Source organism: Botrytis byssoidea (assembly GCF_014898295.1).
Source record: "Botrytis byssoidea strain MUCL 94 chromosome Unknown BBYS_050, whole genome shotgun sequence".
Lineage (NCBI taxonomy): Eukaryota > Fungi > Ascomycota > Leotiomycetes > Helotiales > Sclerotiniaceae > Botrytis > Botrytis byssoidea.
This window is the reverse complement of record NW_024065891.1, coordinates 34,206-56,483: the sequence shown is the minus strand read 5'-3', so window position 1 is coordinate 56,483 and position 22,278 is coordinate 34,206. Positions and strand designations below refer to the sequence as shown.

At 35.8% G+C, this 22,278-nt stretch overlaps 3 protein-coding genes across 3 annotated transcripts; 1 reads left to right on the top strand and 2 right to left on the bottom strand.

The window, feature by feature from the left end:
- Positions 1 to 7,897: 7,897 nt before the first annotated feature.
- EAE97_012093 (uncharacterized protein) lies at positions 7,898 to 9,907 on the bottom strand (the record flags this gene model as incomplete). The annotated part of the gene is made up of 5 exons (XM_038882607.1): positions 7,898 to 8,041; positions 8,130 to 8,506; positions 8,584 to 8,719; positions 8,807 to 9,609; positions 9,706 to 9,907. 5 exons carry the CDS (start codon positions 9,905 to 9,907, stop codon positions 7,898 to 7,900), a joined length of 1,662 nt encoding a protein of 553 aa, XP_038726554.1.
- Positions 9,908 to 10,615: 708 nt separating this feature from the next.
- Positions 10,616 to 11,947, top strand: EAE97_012092 (uncharacterized protein; the record flags this gene model as incomplete). Its single annotated transcript, XM_038882606.1, has 3 exons — positions 10,616 to 10,832; positions 10,925 to 11,326; positions 11,433 to 11,947. The coding sequence occupies 3 exons, from the start codon at positions 10,616 to 10,618 to the stop codon at positions 11,945 to 11,947; spliced, it is 1,134 nt and encodes a 377-aa protein (XP_038726553.1).
- Positions 11,948 to 13,690: 1,743 nt separating this feature from the next.
- EAE97_012091 (uncharacterized protein) lies at positions 13,691 to 21,984 on the bottom strand (the record flags this gene model as incomplete). Its single annotated transcript, XM_038882605.1, has 4 exons — positions 13,691 to 18,466; positions 18,776 to 19,372; positions 19,529 to 21,265; positions 21,328 to 21,984. The coding sequence occupies 4 exons, from the start codon at positions 21,982 to 21,984 to the stop codon at positions 13,691 to 13,693; spliced, it is 7,767 nt and encodes a 2,588-aa protein (XP_038726552.1).
- Positions 21,985 to 22,278: the final 294 nt, after the last annotated feature.

Genomic DNA, 22,278 nt, shown 5'->3' with positions numbered 1-22,278 from the left:
GATTCTTTAAGAGATTGAATTCTAGAATATTTAGGTATAATATAATCCTTATAAACAAATATACCTGGTATTTTAATAATAGATCGGCAATAAAATTAATCTTTAAAGCTAGCTATTATATATAATACATTAGATTGAGAAACTATGGGTAAAACAATTGATTGTGCAAATATTACAAAAAATATTAATTTAAAAACTAGATTTAGTAATAATAGCATACCTATAAGGACCATATAATTATAAATAATAAAAACTATAAATTTCCTTTTATAATTAAAATTAACAATGGAAATAAACTTTGTAATAGAATTTGATATAATAATATTTAATGGAAATAGGGTATTCTATATATATAATAAGTTAATTTATTCAAAATTGAAATGTAAATAATAATAAATTAATTATAGATTGATAGAAATTTACAAAATATTTTATTAAGTTATTAATATAATCCAATTAATTTATAATTAAGAAATCCAATTTCTTTAATAACTAAGACTTATAAATATTCTTATATTTAGTTTTTTTTTATAAAAAGATCTTTATATTTTTTATATAATACTCTCTCTATTAAACTATAATTATATTACCCACAATCTTTTTGGTATTGTAATACAGAATCACATTATAATAAGTATATATTTAATATATAAGATTAATATTGGGGATATATTGAAAAGATACTAAAATACAGATTTTTTTCTAATAATAATAATAATTGTAGAGAATATATAGATCACAATTAAATTTACAAAAATTATCAAAATCAATATTAGTAATACATTTAAAATATTAAAGGTAAATAGGAATAATTAGTTCAATTAGGTTGATAATAGAATACAAAGTAATAGAGATAGTATTATCAGATTAAGAGATAGTTATTATAAAGGAAATAGAAAAGTTTAATAAAATAAAAAAAAGAGATTATATTATTTAAAAGCAATTTTATTTTAATACAAAAAAAAAGTGTTATTTTATAGAAAATATAATGATTTATTAATAAAATAATAAAATATATAAAGATTATTTATTTATATATTGAATTATTTATAATATATAAAAATATTGGAATTTTCTTTTGGAAATACAATAAAGATATAGGTATATTACAATATAACTATATATCACTTAAGCAGTCTTAGAAAATAAATAATTATTTCTTGAAATACAAAATATAAAAGAAAGAAGTTCTATTATAGTTATAAATTAAAGAACTTTATTAGATATATAATAATAAGCCCTCAGATCTATTGTATATTGAAAGGAATCTATATATATATATAAATTATATAGTTTTCATAAGTTTAGAAGAATTAATGAAAAGTCTTTATGCTATATTTCACCTAGTTGATTCATTGCTAGTATCTACTCTAATAATTTTTAAAAATAGTTTCAAAAGCTTTAAAGATAATTCTTTTGAAGATCTTATCTTAATTAGGCTATAATATGTTTGCAATATATTTATAACATATAATTGATATTATTTATATTAAGATAATTCCTATTTCCTTTATTTAAATTGAATTAAAAGAAAGCTAAGAAAAAGAAAATGTTCTTATAATATAAATCCTTTAAAATATTTATAAAGCATTTTTATAATATATCTCCTATATTCTTTCAAAATAAAATAGAATAATTAAATAAAAAAGAAAGAGAAAAGAATATTAAGAAAAAAAATTCTTTTAAAGAAATGAATTTTATTCTAAATAATACCTATAAAATATTAGCAATATTTTTATTATTTTATAAATTCTATTAGAAAGACAAAGCCCCTTTATAATATCTTAAAGGCCTTTTATATTAAAAAGAGTCTAATTAGTTATTTTTTAAACAATTAGATTCACTAATTAAAGCCGATTACAAACAGTCAATACTATATTGAGTAGCTTATACCTAGTCAAAAACAAAATAGTGTTTGCTGGAGTTGTTTATCTTATAATAGGTGTAAATAGGCTATTTCCAGGATTTCAGGTCATTTTCAGACTTTTTTTAGGATTTTTTTTAATAAGAAGCTAATAGAACTTCGCATTTTTTCAATCATTTTTAGAATTTTCAGGATTTCAGATTTTAAGTGTATTTGTTTGGCTAGCTTATGGAATTCTATTATTTTTTTAGGGTTTCTGGATTTTTGAATATTATATATTAGCAAATTATTATCGAATTCTAATTTTATAGGTTTTATAGACTTTCAAAGATTTATTAGTGGGAAGCTACAGTCACCGTGCACTTCTATTAGCCGAAACTCCACAAAACGCATTTTTTCACGTATTACACTTCCATAACCATATTTTATTATTTTAATTATACTTTCAATTCATAATATACAATATATTAAAAATATACAAAATAATCCTTATAAACGTTTTATTCTATATATATATAGTAAAATAATTAGTAAAATAGAAAAAGATCTCAATTTCTATCGAATTATAAAAAGCCTTGGATTTTTTTGTAGAATTATATAATATACTTTTTTACAAGATCTAGTATGTAATAATGGTATATACCTATTATATACTAATTGATTTAAATTATATATTGAATAAAACAAATAAATACTATTATGATATATATGATTATTTCCAAAAGTTATATATAAACAAATCATTCAAAAGATTGAGCTTAATTATAGTATTAGAATTATTAAAAGGATTTTGATTAAACATGATATAGTTAATTAGAGATATAAAAAAAAACCAGAACTTATATTAATATATACTACTAAACAATTTAAATAATACTTAGCTTATAGAGAATTAACAATTGAAGAATGGGGCCTAATTATATGATTAGATAAATGCTCTATAAAGCAGGGAAAAGGAAAAAGATTAGAATAATACTTTCAAATTAGCTTTTAGAAATGGGATTCAGAAATGATTGAAATATATAATATAAATAAAAATATGAAAATTATATACTAAAAAAGCTTTTGGAATACTAAAAAAAAAAAAAAATCTATATATAATAAATAAGGATTTTGAAAATATAAAATATAAATATAATATCAAATCTTACCTTAAGATTTTTGAAACTAAAATAGATTCTATTTTCGAAAAGCTTGATCTAGAGTATGAATTTATATAGGATAATGCTTTTATTTATTATACCTATAAAATATAAAATTGATTTTAAAAGAAAAAAATTCTTTTATTAAAAGATTAATCTCTTTATTCCCTTAATTTCAATTTTATAAAATATATATAATAAATCTTAAAAATAAGAATATATAAGATATTTCCTAATATTATTATTAATAAAAAGTAAATCAGAATATACTTATCAAAAACTAGAGAATTGTTTATAAGCAATTTGAAATATATTAAATAAAGAATTATTTAATAATTTAGAAATTAATATATCTTTTAGAATTAAGACTTGTATTACAGCAAATAACTAGTATACTAAATATCAATAGATTGAAAATCAACAATAAAATAATTTTTATATGTATCAATAATATAAGAATATATTATTTATTTATTCAAATTTGATAATTTTATAATTCTTGATTAATTTAATATTTAATATTGAAAAAGGTTGGTGCAATATGTGATACCATAAAATAAGCGGGGGGGCGGATATAAGTGGCTTAGTATTGTAGTAAAGTTTTGTTATTTCAAGATTTTTTGGATTTTCTGGATTTTAAAGTTTTTTATAATATTCCGAATTTTTGTTATTTTTAGGATTTTTAGAATTTTGAATATTATATAATAATATAGTATTATTGAAGTTTTAATATTATAGATTTTATATACTTTTAGAATAAATAAACTTTCAAAATTGAAAGCTGAAAAAAGAAAAGCAAAATCCTATTAAATACAAATTATTATTTTATTGAATCAATTTCTTTCTTTTGAAATTTTTCAAAAATTTTAAGAATTTTAAGCTTTGAATTAGAAATTGGATTATTTCTAATATTTTTGTATTATAATATAGCTTTTTTCAAAAACTATAAAAAAGCTAAATCTTATAAAATAAGGATATAAATATTATATAACTAACTTTTACTATAGAATTTAATAAAACTTTGAAAATATATTAATATAATAGTAATTAGTTATTAAATAATTTTAAAAAGTTTTTAAGAATAAAAGCCTAAAAAGAAGGGCTTTATTATAAATATTAATATAAAATCAGTATTAGACCGATATTATTCCAATACTAAAGAATTTTTATATATATATAGTTTTAAAAAGAGGTTTTAAAAGGAATTAACAAAAAGTCTTATTCTGAACCTATACCTATATTTATACTAGTCATCACCTTGCACCCACTCTAATACTAAAATATCTCCTAAAAAGAAAAGGTTTTTAAAATAAATATTATTTATATTATTATCTTTTTACTTTTTTATACTTATTAATATATCAATTTCATTTTTATTAATTAGTCCTTTTTTCTTTTCAAAAACATTATTAAATAATTAATTTTCTAATAATTTATTTATAATATCTTATTATTATTTAAAAACCTAATTAATATTCTTCTCATTCTATTATTAAGGTTTCTCTAGGGAGTTTACTTAACTATTAGATTTTTCTATATAAATTTTCCAGTGTAACCCCGATATCTTTAAAGTAGATATAGAATTCTGTTTTAATTTAATAATTTGATAGCTTATCATAAAAGAATCCTTTTTTCTATAAATTTCTAAAGTGTTTTATAAAAAAAAAAAGAGAAATAAAGAAGAAGGAATAAAAAGGTATAAATAGCAAACTAATAATAATATCATAATATATTAAATATGACATACTATATATATCAATTGAAACCCTTGAAATAGTAATATATAATAGAATGCTAAAGGTTTTATAAAAGATCTGTGTATTTTCATTATTTTTATTATTATTAAACTTATTATTACCAGATATAAAAGAAAAAAGAGATTCTTTAGAGGATTGAATTTTAGAGTATTTAGACTTAGTGTCATTCTTTTGAATAGATATATCTAACATTTTGATAATAGATTAATAATAAGATTAACTCTTAGAATTAGCTATTATATATAATATATTAGATTAAGGAATTATAAATAAAGTAGTTGGAGGTATAGATATTATAGAAAATGCTAATTCAAAAACTGGGTTTGGTAATAGTAGTATATTTATAAGGATTATGTAATTATAAGTAATAAAAGCTATAAATTCCCCTTTATAATTAGAATTAATAATAGAAATAAATTTTATAGTAAAACCTAGTATAATAGCATTTAATAAAGGCAAGGTATTCTATATATATAATAAATTAGTTTATTCAAAATCAAAGTGTAAATAATAATAAATTAATTATAAATCAATAAAAGTTTATAAAGTATTCCATCAAGTTATTAATATAATCTAATTGATTTATAATCAAAAAACCTAACTTCTTTAATAACTAAGACTTATAAATACTCCTATATTTAACTTTCTTTTATAAAAAGACTTTTATATTCTTTATATATTATTCCCTTTATTGAATTATAATTATATTACTTATAGTCTTTTCAATATTATAATATAGGCTTGTATTATAATAAATATATATTTGACATATAAAATTAATATCGGAAATATATTAAAAAGATATGAAAATATAGATTTTTTTTTAATAATAATAATAATAATAATTATAGAAAGTATATAAACTATAATCTAATTCATAAAAATTATTAAAATCAATATTAATAATATATTTAAAATATTGAAGATAAATAAGAATAATTGATCTAATCAAATTAATAATAGAATATAAAGTAATAAGAATAGTATTATTAAATTGAAAAATAATTATCATAAAGAGATAGGAAAAGTTTAAAAAAGAGATTATATTATTCAAAATAATCCTATTTTATATAAAGAAAAAGAATTATTTTATAAAAAATATAGTAATCTATTAATAAAATAATAAAATTTATAAAGATTGTTTTATTTATATTTTCTATTATTTATAATATGTAAAGATATAGGAATTTCCTTTTGAGAATATAATATAATACGGGTATATTATAATACAATTATATATTACTAAAACAATCTAAAAGAAGAATAAAAATACTTCTTGAAATACAAAATATAAAAAAAGAGAGAGTTTTATTATAATCATAGATTATAAGGCTTTATTAGACATATAATAATAGATCTTCAGATTTATCACATATTAAAGAGAGTCTATATATATATATAAATTATATAGTTTTTATAAATTTAAAAGAATTAATAAAAAGTCTTTATACTATATTTCACCTAGTTGATTTATTGCTAGTATCTACTCTAATACTTTATTAAAATTAATTAACTATAATAATATTCCTGGGATACAACTGAGTTCATATAATCATAACAGAATTATTGAAAAGACTGAAAAGGGTGCTAAATTCACAAAAATTACAAATAATCTAAAAATCTTTTAAAAAACTATTCAATAGATTATATTAAAGAGCATATAATACATTCATAGAATTATTTTATTTAAAAAAACCGAATGGAAATTATATTCATTTCGAAATAAATATATTATATTAAATTATATTCGATTATTTCCCAAATTTATTTATTAGGTATTATTAATATATATATTCTTAAAAAAATGATATAAGTAATTAAGTAATTAGAAAAAAGTCTAAATTTATAAAAGAATATATAGTTAAAAGACTAACCTAATATCTAAACTATAAAGAATAAATAGCAAAGAAATAAAGACTAATCTTTTAATTAGATAAGTAATCTATAAAATGAGGGAAAGAAAAAAATCAGGAATAAGCTTTTCATACTTTACATTAAAAATAGAAATAGAATATAATCCAAATCTATTTCATAAACAAAAATATGAAGATTATGATTTAAAAATGCTTTTGTAATATTAAAAGAAGGAAGCTTTATATTATATGTAGGGATTTCAAGAGTAAAAAGTTTAAATATAATATTAACTTTTATCTCAAGATTTTTAATAAAAAACTAGCTTTTTTTAAAAAAAGGCTAAATAAAAGATATCAATTTATATAGAATAATATTTTTATATATTAAGCTAATAAGATATTAAAATAATTTAGAACTAAAAATATTATTTTGATTAATTTCTAACCTTCTTATAATCCTAATCTCAATTCTATAAAGCGTATTTAATAATATTTAAAAACATATGTTTTCGAGATATTTCCGGATACTATAGTAAATAAAAGCAAATTAGAATATATTAAGCAAAGGCTAGAGAATATTTTACAAGTAGTTTGGAATATATTAAATAATAATTTATTTATAAATTTGAGAATAAGTATAGGGAATAGAATAAAAGCTTGTATTGTAGCAAATAACTAATATATTAAATATTATAAGATTATATTATAATATTCCAATAAGACTTTATAATATTAATATATATATATATATATATATATAAATCAAGAATATATTCAAATTTTAAAACAAAATATTGAATAATTGATTTAATAATAATGATTGAATTGAATATTAGTATTAATGGATTCCGGGTAAAATCCGGCCGGCTAGTAGGAGTGCGTTAGTACTGTAGAAAAACATAGATTGATCATTCCATCACATTCTCTCCACTTATCAACTTTCTAGCACTGCCTGAAAAGTTTCTCAACTCGTATCCTTCTAACATGTATCTCCCACGTCGTAACAGCTTGTGAATGGCCCAATTGGCTCACGGAAACTCACACCACTGACTTTGGCTGAGTCTGTCAAGAGTAGTCGACTAAGAACTCTACACTGTTGGTCGGAAAAGCTTCACTGAACACTCATTCTTAGATTATTGGAACAAGCAACCGTGTTGTTTACTCATTGTTTTAGGGCCGATTCTATTTAAAATCCCCCCAAAATATCTCAAAGTAAATTGATTTCGTGTAACTCCGTGACTCCCTCTCTACTTCCGTAGAAGCGTAAAAATAACCCCGCTCTTAGTCTGAAGGGTCGGGGGCGTTCTGCTGTGCCACCAAGCCATCAGAGCTATTAGTAAAAGGCTCTGCTTCTGAGATGCTCGAAACCCTTCCAAGAAGGAATTCTACCAATCGAAAGGCGGCGGCTGGTTGATATTGAGGGACCTAGGAAAAGGAAGTCAGCTCACGAGTTACAGAGAGTTGAGAGTTAGTGATGACTCAGTAGATCTTTGGGACATGCGACATAACTCACCATGTGCCCACTAAGGCTCACTTCAACAAACGTGAGCCCCCTCTCTGTTTTAGTAGAGCCCATCACCCCGCTGCCGGCAAGCGTTGTGTCTTGGTAAGCCGTCTGGGCTGGAACTATGAAGTCTTGGTCAACAGGCGATTGAAAGCCTTGCTGGCCAGCCCAAGTCATGTTTTGAATCGTCAATAACGATGCTTGACTGAGTAGGAGAAAATCCAGATTACCATGACCGATGATAGTGCGTTGACTTCGCTCAATTACACCAGGTAAGACGGTAAAAGGAGTATAGAGATTGTTTTGAGAGTCTGTTGACCATCCAGTCTCTGTGTTGTAGATTACTGCGTCTGTGCATTCGGTCCAGGTTGTATTCATTGGAGCGTCTGGCCAAAACATCAGCTACTGAGCCAATTGTGCAAAAGATACTCGGCTGGTGAAAATGAATAGGAAGGAGACATACGGATAGCCGTTTTGACATCAGCCCGATCGAAATACAGCGGACCGCCGCCTGGAGGAAGGTAACTTGAAGTCCCTGGCCAGCCTAGAACGTCCCAGAGCTGGGGACACGTAGCTGTGATGTGATAAATGTTCCAGCACTACAAAATGTTAGCAGCTTTTCTTTTCTTCCTTGCCCTCTCTTTTCACTTCATTTTTCCAACAGAAAATCTTAAATTATTGCTTACTGGATTGACAATGGCTACTGCATCTGCAATAGTTTCCCAAACAGCACAGTTTGGGTCCGTATCGCTGGCATCTGGAATAGGTGGAAATGGCCCTTTTGGCGGGAAGAGAAAATTATCCTCTATGTAAGACTGGTATCCACACTCGATGCTCATATTCTGCACCTGGGCCACCGTGGTCTTGTTTAGGGAAAATGTTGACTGCCAGTCATTAAGGAAGTTGGCGGCAAAGACTTCGGTCAAGACGACAGGGCTGTTGATCAATGGGTCGAGTATCATGGTCGAATTGAGATTGAAGGTTTCAGTATCGTTCTGGTCGAGCATGGCGCTCGCAATGTGTGGGACATACTGTCCAGAATACGATTCACCTGCTATGAATATATTTCTTCCGGTCAAATCAAATGTCTGGACGAAATTTCTATAGAAGCCGAGAAATTGGCTTGCCATCTCTGCTTCAGTTGTGATGTTGTTCTCTCCTTGTGAAAATCCGGTTCCGATGGGCTGGTCTATCCACACAACATTGGTCAGGTTGACCCAAGTCCAAGGGTTCGGCACTGGTTTGTAAGTGCCATACTGCCATTGGAATGGCCCGTTCTCCTGAAGGAGACCTTCGAGGGAACTGCAACCAGGTCCACCGTTCAGCCAGATCAAAATCTCGTCTGTCGCTGCCGGATTTGCAGAAGGAAAGAACCAAAAATAGAATTTACGGCTTTCATTTGGTTCCGAAGATATGGGAAGTAGACCGGCGTACGAATCCCCAATGTCAAAATCAACATCTGGAATTGCAGTTCCATCTACCCAAAAATCTATTTGGCGTGAGCAAGTTTGCCCCCTCGTCAGTAACTCAGCCATCTTTTTGCACGTTTCTCAAAGGATCAGAAGGTCAATGATGTTTTACTGACTAGAAGTTTTATTTGTGTAATACGGTGATCTTGTTCCTCGGGATATCAATTCTTGTCGATAGTGTAAAGATGCTTCGGGAGCAGCACGCCCCTTCAATCGACCAGAGCTCAATCTTTTTGCTCTTTGAATATCATATTGGGTCAAATTGGCTGATGACCAGCATAACAGAAAAAGCAAGCAGAAATTAATAAGAGTCCGCATGATGCCAGAAATCTAAAGGAATATGAAGCTGCAAAAGAATCACTGGATGATTCTTGTTGAATTTACCTTCCAAGTTTTTAAGACATCAATCGTGCCACCCCTGCGCGACAATTGTTAGTGATGCGTAATACACTGGCAGACTGGACACTGACAGTTCTTCGGGAATAATGCTGTTCGTGCATTAACATAAATTCTACATTCGTCATAGCTGGTTCTACATCATATTCATATAGTCGGCCCGTGACTTTCCGAAAACTGTAGAAACCTCTCTAACGGTAGTACATCGTACAGTCGCGAGTCCTTGGCAGACTCCTTGGGTATGTGGTCTAGGAACCTTTTCCTATTGGAAAAGATGACTGGACTGTGCGTTGGGCTGTGACCCCACCACCCCACTGAAGAACGCCCTGGAACGGGTAAACGTTTACGATCGTTAGGAAACCATTTTCCCGTTATTTGAATCTCTTGAGTGTTGAACTTTATCCGTTTCCCGCGGAATATAGAAGCTAGAAGGTTAAACTCTCATTACTGGTAGTAATGCAAAGAAAATGTCGTGAGAGTAGTTAGAGGCTCCCGCCAACCAAATCGCCAGCATAACCCCGAGGCGGCGACTGGCCCATCAGGCTCTGTAAGTACTAACCGACGTATCTCAGTTCCTCACCTGCTAGAAGTTCGCCTTCAGACTGCGTCGCAAAAAAGAAACAGAACACCATGGCACCAATTCGAGTAGGATTGATCGGGCTCTCTAGTCAGCCTAGAGAAAAAAGGGACGGTATCTCGTGGGCTGAGATTGCCCATCTCCAATACTTCAGATCGACTGCTGAGTATCAAATCCGCGCACTATTGAACAGCTCCGTGGAGTCGGCCAGGGCAGCAATTCAGAGACATGAATTAGCTGTCAATACAAAGGCATACGGTGATCCAAATGGTACAGTAGCCTCTCTCCCCCTTAACTGGTCTCTTTCTCTGCGAAAAAAACAACAATATGCTTGCTGATTTGTTCTTGAGAAACCTGAACAGCTTTCGCAAATGATGATGAAATTGACCTTATTGTCTGCTGTGTGAGAGTGGATAAACACTTTCAAACGGTAAAGCCAAGCATTGTAGCGGGCAAGGCGGTTTATGTAGAATGGCCACTGGAGAGGAGTATACATGTGGCAAAAGAAATGTGCGCACTGGTCGCACTTCACAATGCAAAGGCAATTGTCGGTCTCCAAGCCTCCTTTTCGCCTGTCATTCGGAAAATTAAACAAATTATTGACAGCGGAACAATCGGAAGACTTCTCTCGAGCAGTATTGTTGGGTCGCTGGGACACGGAGGCGCAACTGAGCCAAAGCCTACCTCCTTCTTTTTGGATCGAGAGACTGGTGGAAATTTGATGAGCATACATGGTGCCCATGCGTTAGAGTATATAATAGCCGGTAAGTCACACTCGCGCCATTTGAACCCTGCGCAGTCTGTGCAAAAGAAAAGAAGAGAAAAGAAAAGACAGGAGAAGGCTGATTTTTGAATATTTTATTTTCTCAGCTCTTGGTGACTTCACCACGTTAAAAGGTGCCTGCGCGATACGAAGGCCCTTCAAAGATATCGTAGATCCTAGAAATGGGAATCAAGTACTGGAAAAGGCTGTAATAAATACAGTCCCAGACCATCTCCTCATTCACGGTACGGTGCTGCCGTCGCAAGCTGTAGTAGCGATTATTTTCACCGGCGGCGATGGAATTTCAGGCCTACCTATCTTGGATTGGAGGATTCAAGGCGAGTATGGCTGGCTGAGATTAACCTCCTCATCAATGGCGTTGAATGTAGGAAGCTCTGACACAAAGTTGGAGCTGTATGATGCCAGCGGTAAGGTGAGAGAGGTTGCACCGGATGAGGACCAATGGAGCAAGCTGCCATTACCTGCACAGAATATCGCCCGTCTGTACGAGGCTTATCGGAAGAAGGACTGGTATCCGGACTTTGATTATGCTATCAAGAGACATGAATTAATCGAGACTATGTGGAGAGACTTCGATCAAGCCGAAGGCAAGACTCGCTAAATGGCTCACCGGCGATAGCTCTTTTTGGCCAGACAAAATACAGAATTCAACTTCAATTGTCTGAAATTTGATTCAACCCACTATGAATTTATCAAAATCCCAAGCCTTCGTATCTTTCTGCTCAAATCAATTCCACTCATCGTAAGTTGTGACTTCCTTCTTAGCTTAGAGGCAACCATTTCCTCCATATGGGGCAATGGATGCCGTCTAACCGAGTTGTTTAAATTCTATTCCATACTGAATTATGTTGATGTATTATTTTGATCCTCCTACCTCCCATTCGATGCTGGTGCTCTTCAGGTGACAAAAGATTCGCAACTTTCAACCCACTTCCCGTCCGAGTAGACCCCTTTGTTTGCTGCTATAAATCTCTAATCGTCCATTGCTCCTTAAAATTTATTCATTTCGAGGTTGCATATTCTGCAGGAATCTCACAAAGGTTTCCGCTGTCTGAGACAAGTTCTGTTTACCCCGCATCAGCGCCCCTCATTTTCATCGTGAGCCTTGCTCAACCCCCTGAGCTAAAACTGCTGTGCACAGAAAAAGTTGCACACTTGAATTTCAGACGTGAATATTTAGTTTATCCAGATTATCTAAATAACTCATCTTGAACATGCAACCCTCGTCGAATATTCAAGTCTCTAGCGAGCCAGCTCCTATCGCCGTGTTTCCCAAAGCAAGTGGTACGATATCTGGACTCTTTAAAGACTTGCAGCGGACTGTGGCTATGCAATGGCATGATTCATGCCGTCTATACAGTTGATCAAGTGAAAGTTGCATCCTGATCCCAGTCAACATCTCTAACTCGATAAAACTATATTCTATGCCTGCACATTTGGGCCATCGAAAGGAAGGGGAAGAGAGTGCTGTTCAAAAATCATTGCTCTCACTTCCGCCTTTCACAATCGTTCTTCAAAATCTTGGTATTTATAATATACGGTAATAACCCCATATAACATTATTCCATGTATTGATACCTCAAATATCAAAAATACTAATTGGGATCTAGTATATACTATTTCAGATCATTTTGATTTTCAAAATATTACTATTCTAATCTCAATTTGAAAAATATTAATTTGATTCAAATTCATAGGGATATTAATATTCTAATCTTAATCAGAAATATTAATATAATTCAAATTTATAGGGATATTGATATTTTAATCTCAATTTGAAAAATATTAGTTTGATCTAAATTCATAGAAATATTGATATTCTGATTTCAGATTCAAAAATAATATTAATCTAAATATAATACAAAATTTGGATTTTCTATTCAAACTATAATCAATCAAATCAGGAAATTAGATTCTAATCTCAAATTAAATCTCAAAACTTTTATTTTTTAAACAAATTTTATTTTGCTTTATATTCCTCATTTTTATTACTTTATATTATATTATAATTAGAATATGACTTTTAGAACCAGAATAATATATAGTTTTTGAAATCAGAATAATATATGATTTTTAAAATCAGAATATCAAATCAATTTGAAATTAGAATATTATATATTTTTGAAACCGGAATATCAATTTTTTATTCAAATCAAATCGAAACCAGAATAATAATATTACCAAAAAAAGTCGAGATTAAAATATTAAAAATACTAATTGAAATCATTTTGATTATATTCCTGATATTTGAGATATTAATATATGAAATAATGCTATATGAGGTGATTACCGTATAATATATATAACATAATCAATCTATAGCTACTAGATTCTAATATTCGTATCAACTCAAAAACCCCGAACTCCTCCACGATGAAATGTACTTCCTAACAAGATCTATACTCACAGACCCTGTGCTCCGGATGGTCTTCGAATGTTCCTGACTCTTAACCGTATCTAATATCAGGCCACCGCATGACATTCGAACGAAATGTTTGTCGAAGAACTCAACCAGTTGTCCTGCGGGGTTGTCATTGGTAGAGCCAGGGAAACGACGTACTCGGCTCAACCATTCATCGAACGGGACGATGTTATCGCTGGGAATACCAAGCTCATTGGCTAGCACCATAATCATATCTGGCCAGGGTTGTCTCGAAGGATTTTCGATGTGGTAGATCGGGTATGGCTGAGTCTTAGAAATGAGAAGTTCGCCTAGTGTGGCAGCGACATCTTGAACAGGACACCATGATAGAGTACCCTTCAAATCCGGAAGAATATTGAGCGTTTGGGAAGACTTCAAGAAAGATGCAAAGTTTTCCACCGGATTCCAATATCCGTTGCTCGTCGAGCCTGCAATCTGTGCAATCCGCACAGCCATGGGCCGGAAGTGTTCTGGGTAGCGATGCAATGTCTCGTCTAGCATTCGCTCGCAGACCAATTTTGCGTCGGCATATCCTACCGGTAAAACTGAGTCAACTGGCATAGACTCTTCAGGAGCAAGTACTTTGCCGGTCCAGAGAGGGTAGTACCCGACAACACCAATTGATGAGATGAAATGGAAGCCGAGTTTGAAAGGTGCGGGACGCTGACTTGTGGCTTTACTCGATAGTGCAATAAGATTCCGCATCACCTTGAACTGAGACTCATAGGCACTGACTGTACGTGTAAGGCTCATAGGCCAAGCGTTGTGGACGATATGCGTAACATTATCTGTAAGATATTGGAATGTACTCTTCGGCAACCCCAGCATCGATTTAGCGGTATCTGTCTCAATAACTCTCAACTTGGACATTGAACTTTTATCGAGTGAGATACCTCTCAAAGCAAAAGATTGCTGCTGGCGGAGAGTGACATCTACCGTGCTCAATCGATTGAGACACACCACCGTCTCCACTTCAGGTAGCTGTGCGAAGTACGCTACGATGTGAGAGCCTAAGCTTCCAGTGGTACCAGTGACAAGGACGCAATACTTCTCGTTGGACGGATGAACATGATACGAGATCGAGTTTCGAGGTTCAAAGAAGAATTCTTTCGAATATTCGTAGACATATGCATCAATGGCCGTTTGACGAACTGAATTGTTTGTTAACACTGTCTGTGCGGTTGGAAGGTGTGGCTTTGGCACAGGATCATACCTGGATCCATCGGCTAAAGCAATGATCAGGCGCTGAATATTCGCTTCAGGCCGGTTCCCCCGAGTCCAATCAATATGACCAAAGCCAACTGATGACAATATCTTCTCCCAGTGCTTTGGGGGTTGCAAAGCATGCTGCCGACCATCATTAAATAACCACCAGCCCTCCAATAAACCAAATATAAAATCGACCCAAGGCACTTGCTCCGTCATCTCTATTAACAGGAGAAACCCGTCTGGTCGCAAAATCTTGTGTATGTTCGTCGTCGATATTGTCAAATTGCGAGTCGCGTGAACACAGTTGGTGGCAAGTACGATGTGTTGGCTGTGCAATAGACCCGAACCGGGTGCAGCTTCGATATCGAGGACCTTAAATTCTAGGAACTTGTATTGTTTGAATCTCTTGCGAGCTGCCACAACCAGGGATGAAGAAAGATCGGTTATGGTATATTTGACAGGAATATCCAAGCGTGCCAACAGCTGGACCATTTTAATTGTCGTTCCTCCAGTTCCAGCCCCCATCTCTAGAATACAGAGAGGTTCTCCATCCTTCGGCAGCCCAGCCGCAAGAGTTTCGAGGAAGTACTCGGCTTGTTGGATCCAGATTCCGTTAATTGGAGATTTGGCGTACAGATCAGTTGCAATCTCTCGTCCTTCGGGAGTCCCAAAGATCAGTTGAAGCCCATCGGCTTTGCCGCTGATGCAATCAGCAAATTTTTCTCCCGTCAATTTTGTGAGTTTGTGTTCGGCGGCATGAATCGGTTCGTTGCGAAGCAACTCTGCTAATAACGCATCTGCCGACTTGGTTGGCGGCGCAACAGCTGTCCGTATAATCTCAGAGCCACTGATATCAATCAAACGAGCATCCTTCCAGAGTAGATCATATATTAAGTTCATAAGCTGCTCGTGTTTAGGGAGATATGGAACACGCTCGATCTTATGACCTGGTGCGGTAGCCCGTATATTCACTCCAAGGACTTCGAAGGCATTCAGGATATAGATAACACAAAGCTCGGTCGACTTGGGCATGATCTCGTCGTAGTATGTTCCCAAATGTCCATTGACGATGAATTCATCTGTGGCTTCTGAGGCTTTTTGAAAGGCATCCAAGACTATCGATGCAGAGAGCGCGGAGCCTTTCACAACGTGGTTTACCCCATTAGTCGTTCTATTCATTGTCCCATTCATTGCAGTCTCTTCTCCCGACTCTTCACTTGCCGTATCGTGCGCCTCTGATATGTTGCCCAATTCTTGAGAATCAAGGCCCACTGTCGTCTGGATGCATATGACGAGACTTTGAAAGTCAGTCAAATCCATAAGCTGCGCAGTATCTAGTAAACACCTGAATGCGGTATTGACCTCTCGCGTGAGTTCCATGCTCATAAGAGAATCGATTCCAAGCTCAATCAGATCAGAGTTGTCCTTGACTTCGTCAGGCTCCAATCCCGAAAGATTACATATAATCTCACGGGTCTTGCCAATAACGTCTGGCCCTTGCTGCTTGACGGCCACTTTCTTCTCCTTCTTCTTCTTCTTCTTCTTCTTCTCTTGTGGTTTCCATCCATTAACTAACGCCGGCGCCAAAGTTGGTGCGGGTGTAGAGGTCTGGCTTGGGGCGGGAGTGACTGTGGGGAGGTGATGTCCAGATGGGGCAGGCGCCGACAATGCTTTACGAATTCCGTCCACGGCTACCCATTGGTAGCTTATTCGCAATATCACTTCGACCAAGGAACCATCGCGGGGGTCGAACACGAACACATCGCTGATATACTTTTTCTCTGATTCAGGATGATGCAGAGCAAAGACTTCCCAATGGTCCAGTTGCGTATCTGGGCCCATCTTGGGAGAGCGAAACCAGCGGCCAATCCCATCGCAAACAAAAATGCCTCCCTCGGTCATATCAGATCTGTCTGTCATGAGATTCACAAAGATACCTGCAACTTGGCAAAAACAATCGGTCAGGATGGAATCAAGCCAGGGTTCTGCAATGTGAGTCTTGGTAACGCGGCCTGCTGATTCGTCGTCTTTGCCAACAATGATGTTCACATGGCGGTAAAGTTCCTTGTAGTCGATGATTTGCGAGAATCCTCGGTAGATATTACGGCCTTGGAGGACGTCATCAGCATCACGGCGTTCCAGAAGACGTATACACCGCTTCCTGCTGACCCAGCGTTCATATCCTTCCAATTCGGCTTGGAGTTGAGTATCGTTGGCCGGCCGAAACACAAATTTCCCCGAAGTATGCTGCGTCGAAGCAGAACCTATCGCCTTGGTGGCGACAATTTTCCAGTCCCAGACAAGATGTTGAGGGTCTTGGGATATAGCTTCAATACATACAAGCTTTGAATCATCAGACACGAGTGGATGGTAGTGCTGCATGCGTTGTAGCTCTGGCCTGAAGCTCAAATTTGCAAACTCAGGTCGAAGACTCATCAAAGCATCCAAAGCTAGTTCCATTTGGAATATTCCAGGGCACACAGCGGCTACACTAGCCATAATGTGGCCCGAAACAAGTCGAGCAAACCTTTCAGTCTTGGTGTTGACTTGAAAGAGAGCCGAGCGGTTCGCCTCATCTTGGTATCCTACAAAGGTCGTGAGATCCTTTGGCAGCTCTTTCGTCTGAGTTTCCATGACCAGAGGCTCCAGTTTTGGTGCTTTCTTCAGATCCATCCAGTGTTTTGATTTCTCAAATTGATAAGGAGGCAGTATGACCGGTGTGTATGAGGATGCCTGGATAGGATGATGTGCCCAGAAAAGGACACGTAGGCCTTCTTTCCATAGCCTCGAAGTCGCTTCAGCGAGGGAATTGAGGGAGTTGTCGCTTGTAATGTTGATTAGTTGAAAATGAGACGAGCTTCCTCCTGATGATCCAAGAGCGCGACTTGCCATGGTTGTTACAGTCGAGTTGGAACCAACTTCCAGCCAAGTGGCATCAGGATATTTTTTGGCTATTCTCTGAACGGCATGATGAAAGAAGACAGGATTCCTCAGGTGATGAGCCACAAATTTCTCATCACGTTTATCAGTAAACTCGTATTCAGTCGCAGTTTCAAGTGGAAAATCAGGTTCCCTAAACACTAGTTCCCTGCCAAATTTTTCCAGATCTTCCATCAGAGGATCGACAAGGTGACAATGGAAAGCGTTGGTAACGTTGAGCTTCTTCAGCTTAACACCAAAAAATGCAGGGTCGGATTTGGCGATTTCTTCGAGCGAACCAATGGCTTTCCCTGTACCAGCCAAGGTAAAGCTCCTGGGGCCATTGTAACAAGCGATTGTGACATTTTTAGACTTAGCCAACAAGGCATTCAAATCGACAGCATCTGCCTCAACAGCCATCATGCAGCCTCTTTCGGCAGTCCATTTCTGTTGAATGAGATGCGCTCTACCGGTAATCATTTCGATCGCATGCTTTAGGGGTAGCGCGTTCGAGACACACAAAGCAGTCAATTCCCCAAAACTGTGGCCAATGGCCGCGGCTACTTTGATCTACAACACCGGGAAGTTAGTAAATGCCTATTTTGGAAGTACAGAATTGTTCATGAGAAAATGAGTGAATATCTGGCTCTTTGGGAAGGCACCACAAAGCACTACCATCTAGAGTGTGCAGTAAGAGTAGATGTATTTGGAGGGCTTTTTGTGGACAGAGAAAGTGGCACACTCCCAAGGGTTCAACATTCAAAACGACTTGAATATTCAGAATGTAGTGAATATTGTGGTGAATTGTGCCACTTACTCTGCCTGCCGCGAGAGAGTTTGACAATAGTGGTCCAAAATAAGAAAGCTAATTTCACTTACTCCACAGTCTATCCAACATTTTGCAGTGGAATATTGGAGGGCGAAGAGGATACTGTGAAGCTTCACGATGTCTTGGACAGGTGACTTTTGGAAGATATCAGGGTAAATGCTACCCTGGTCCATAGAGATGAATATGGCATCGCACTGGTCCAAATATTTTCTCAGCAGTGGAATACTGTCATAGATCTCTTGATTTAAGCCAACATAGGTCGAAACCTGACCGCCGAAGCAGAAAATGACTGGCCTGGTGGACGGTGTCCGGATGGCCATGATGGTCTTCGCGCCTTTCAGGTGAGCCGCAAGCTTATCCTGTAATTCAGAGGAAGAGTTGCAATTGAATATCAAAGCCCAGTCAAGTGAACGATTGGATTGGCGAGAGACCTGAAAAGACAAGTTGCTTATGCTCAAATCCTTCCCTGTCGTGCCTTGACTTCTCAAGAACCCGAGTAGCTTTGTGATATATGCTCGAAGGCTATGCTCATCGTTTCCACAAAACCAGAATGGGTAAGTTCTGTTTGATGGTAGCTTGGAGGGAACCTGAGATATAAGCTTGGGCACTTGAGTGACGACCATGGAGGCATTCGAGCCGGAAGCGCCCTACGAGAAGGCCAAGTTAGAATCCCCTGGTTTATAATGTTTTAGAAGGAAGCGAGTGGACTTTGCCTCTGTGGAAACGCACTAGCGTCGAGATAAAGCAGGAAAAGTATATGCGTGTGAGTGGTTGACAAAACAAGAAGAGACGGTGTGACTTACGTAGTTGTTGATCAGAGCGGCTCGGAATTCAACATCCCATGGCTTGAGTTGCGCCGAGAGCTCAATTTTGTCCTCTGGAGTAAGGCCGAGATTGGGATTTACTGAAGTGAAACTTGCTTGTGGCGGGATAAACCCTTCTTGAACCATGAGGAGTACTTTGATCAATGATGCGACACCGGAGGCACACTCAGTATGACCGATGAGGCCTTTTACAGAAGTCAAGGAGACCTTGTGAGAACTGCCAGGCCCACCAAAGACCCTTTGGATACCCTTATATTCTGCCGGGTCACCAACTGGCGTCCCAGTCCCATGAGCCTCGACGACTGAAATATCCTTGGGCTCAAGCTTGGCTTTCTGTACAACATGTAAGAATAGATCAGATAACGAATCCGAAATGGGAACTGTGATTGCAGTGTCGTTTCCATTTTGATAAACTCCAGTGCTGGAGATTACCCCAAGCACCTGGTCGCCATCAGCAATAGCAGAGGAAAGCTTCTTGAGCAAGACAGCGCCGACACCTTCGCCTCTGCAATATCCATCGCCTTTGGCATCAAACGGCTTACATTGTCCGGTGGGGCTTAAGAAAGATGCTCCAGAAAGGTTGTGATACCAATTGGGGCTTGTGATAATATTGATACCTCCCGCAAGTGCAGAGTTACATTCGCCACTAAGAATAGAGCGGCATGCATAGTGAATCGCTACACTAGATGAAGAGCAAGCTGTATCAATTGTCAAACTTGGGCCAGTCCAGCCGAAATAATGGCTGATTTTGCCTGCCACAAAACTCTTCAAATTGCCGGTGGCTGAATACGCAGTTGCAGGATAGCAAGCGACATTTTCTTCATAATCAACATTGCCGACTCCGAGAAAGCATCCAATATGCTTATCAGCATTAAGGCTTCCAAAGTATCCAGACTGCTCGACTGTCTGGTAGGCAATCTGCAACATCAAGCGATGTTGAGGATCTGTGGATGCCATCTCGCGGGGGCTCTTCTTGAAAAATTTGTGGTCGAATGTATTGTAATTCTCGACAAAGTTGCCGAACCACTTACGTTTTGAATCGGCTTCCCTCCAGGCTGTTTCTATGCTAAATCGTTCTTGCGGAATCTCTGTATGTTGAGATTTTCCACTGCTCAAAATCTTCCAGTACTCTTCAAGATCTTCTGCACCTGGTAGTTGACATGCCATGCCAATCACCGCAACCCGCTCGTCTGGTACATTTGCAAAATTATTCGTCCGGTGCGTACCCAGGAGCTCTCCAGGTAGCTGCGAGGTCGATAAGTCAATGCCTCCAACTTGGATTAACCGGGAACCAAGTTGTCGCGCAATCGTGGGAGGTACGCAGCTCTCTGTTCCAAAACAGATGCAGGAAGCATTGCTTAAGAGCAAGTGAGACGAATAAACGACGCTGAATGTCTTATACCATTGAGACTGTTTCACGAGGATTGATCGTAACGCTATCTCATGGAGCTTGCCGGCGGTAAGGTATTTTCCACCGGTATTGGACCGGCTAGGAAGTGCCATCTTGGAAGCATCAGGCAATTGAAATTTCGGGGTACAGCTCTGAATGAGAGATTCAATATCTTCTTGGTGTTTTTCCCAATGAAATCTTCCGCGAAGTGCCAGTTTTGTAGCTTGGATACCAGCCAGTTTTAACTGCGGGATAAGACTTGAAGCTGTTTGTTCCGAGGTAGTTATTGTCATCCGTTTCTCATCGGTCAGAAGAGAAATATAGGCCTATGATGTCTGTCAGCTCATCGCTCAAATAGCAGAAATTCTGCAGCTTGGAGGTCAATTACTTCGGGAAATTGGCGCAACGCTTCTTTCAAGACAGTGCCTGAATCCGTGAGGTTCAAAGACAGCGAGAATGATACTGCAGTCTCTCCAAGTCCAACTAATTCTTCTTTTGTATCTACAAAGGCGCCTGTAAGCATTGCCAGCCTCACAGCCACCGCGCCATACTGTTGGAGCTCCTTGATGCTCGAAGAGCAAGCCACGGCAAAGGCGCTCAGCATGCCAGTACATAGGCCCAGCGTTTCCGCATTTGTCGTGATTGACGTGGGTAACTCATCAGCATCCTTCAAGTCTGGCAAAGCAGCGATTAGGAAGTCCCAATATTGAATCAATTGCGTGATGACAACCAAGGGGGAGAGAAGGATGTTCGGCAAGAGAAAGGAAGAGTGATAATTCCAGATTTCGCCTCTGGATACCCATGACTTCAATTGCTCTAGCTTTTCCATGCCATTGTAATGTTGCAAATTGGGGTTGGTCCTGGAGATATCGTTCCATTCAGAGGAGAGCGAAGTTACTGTCTCCAAAACCCATTGATAATGGGGCCTCTCCCGAATACAAAGTTTTTTGAAAGACTCGGCATCGAATTTCAACGCTTGAGGCCCGAACAAAAAAATTACAGGGTCAGCTCCACGCCCTGACTTAGGATCGATCATGGTGGTCATTGTCGGCCAATTTGGATAGAGCACGTGACTAACACAGAGGGGATGATTGTTGAAATTCGTCGGCAACGTGCAGTTGGAGATACGATTCGTAGACTCACTTAACTTACTTCAACGGCCGTGATGTATGGGGAGTTCTTATGAGGTAATACGGTGACGGGCCATTCATTTCGCCCGAAGTGCAAGCTTTTGTGCCGCCACCTTGACTTCGGAATATCCCTTGCCACAGAATAGGAGACTGATTGTTGGTGGCTTTCTGATGGACTGACTGAAAATTATTGTACTGATGCTACCTGG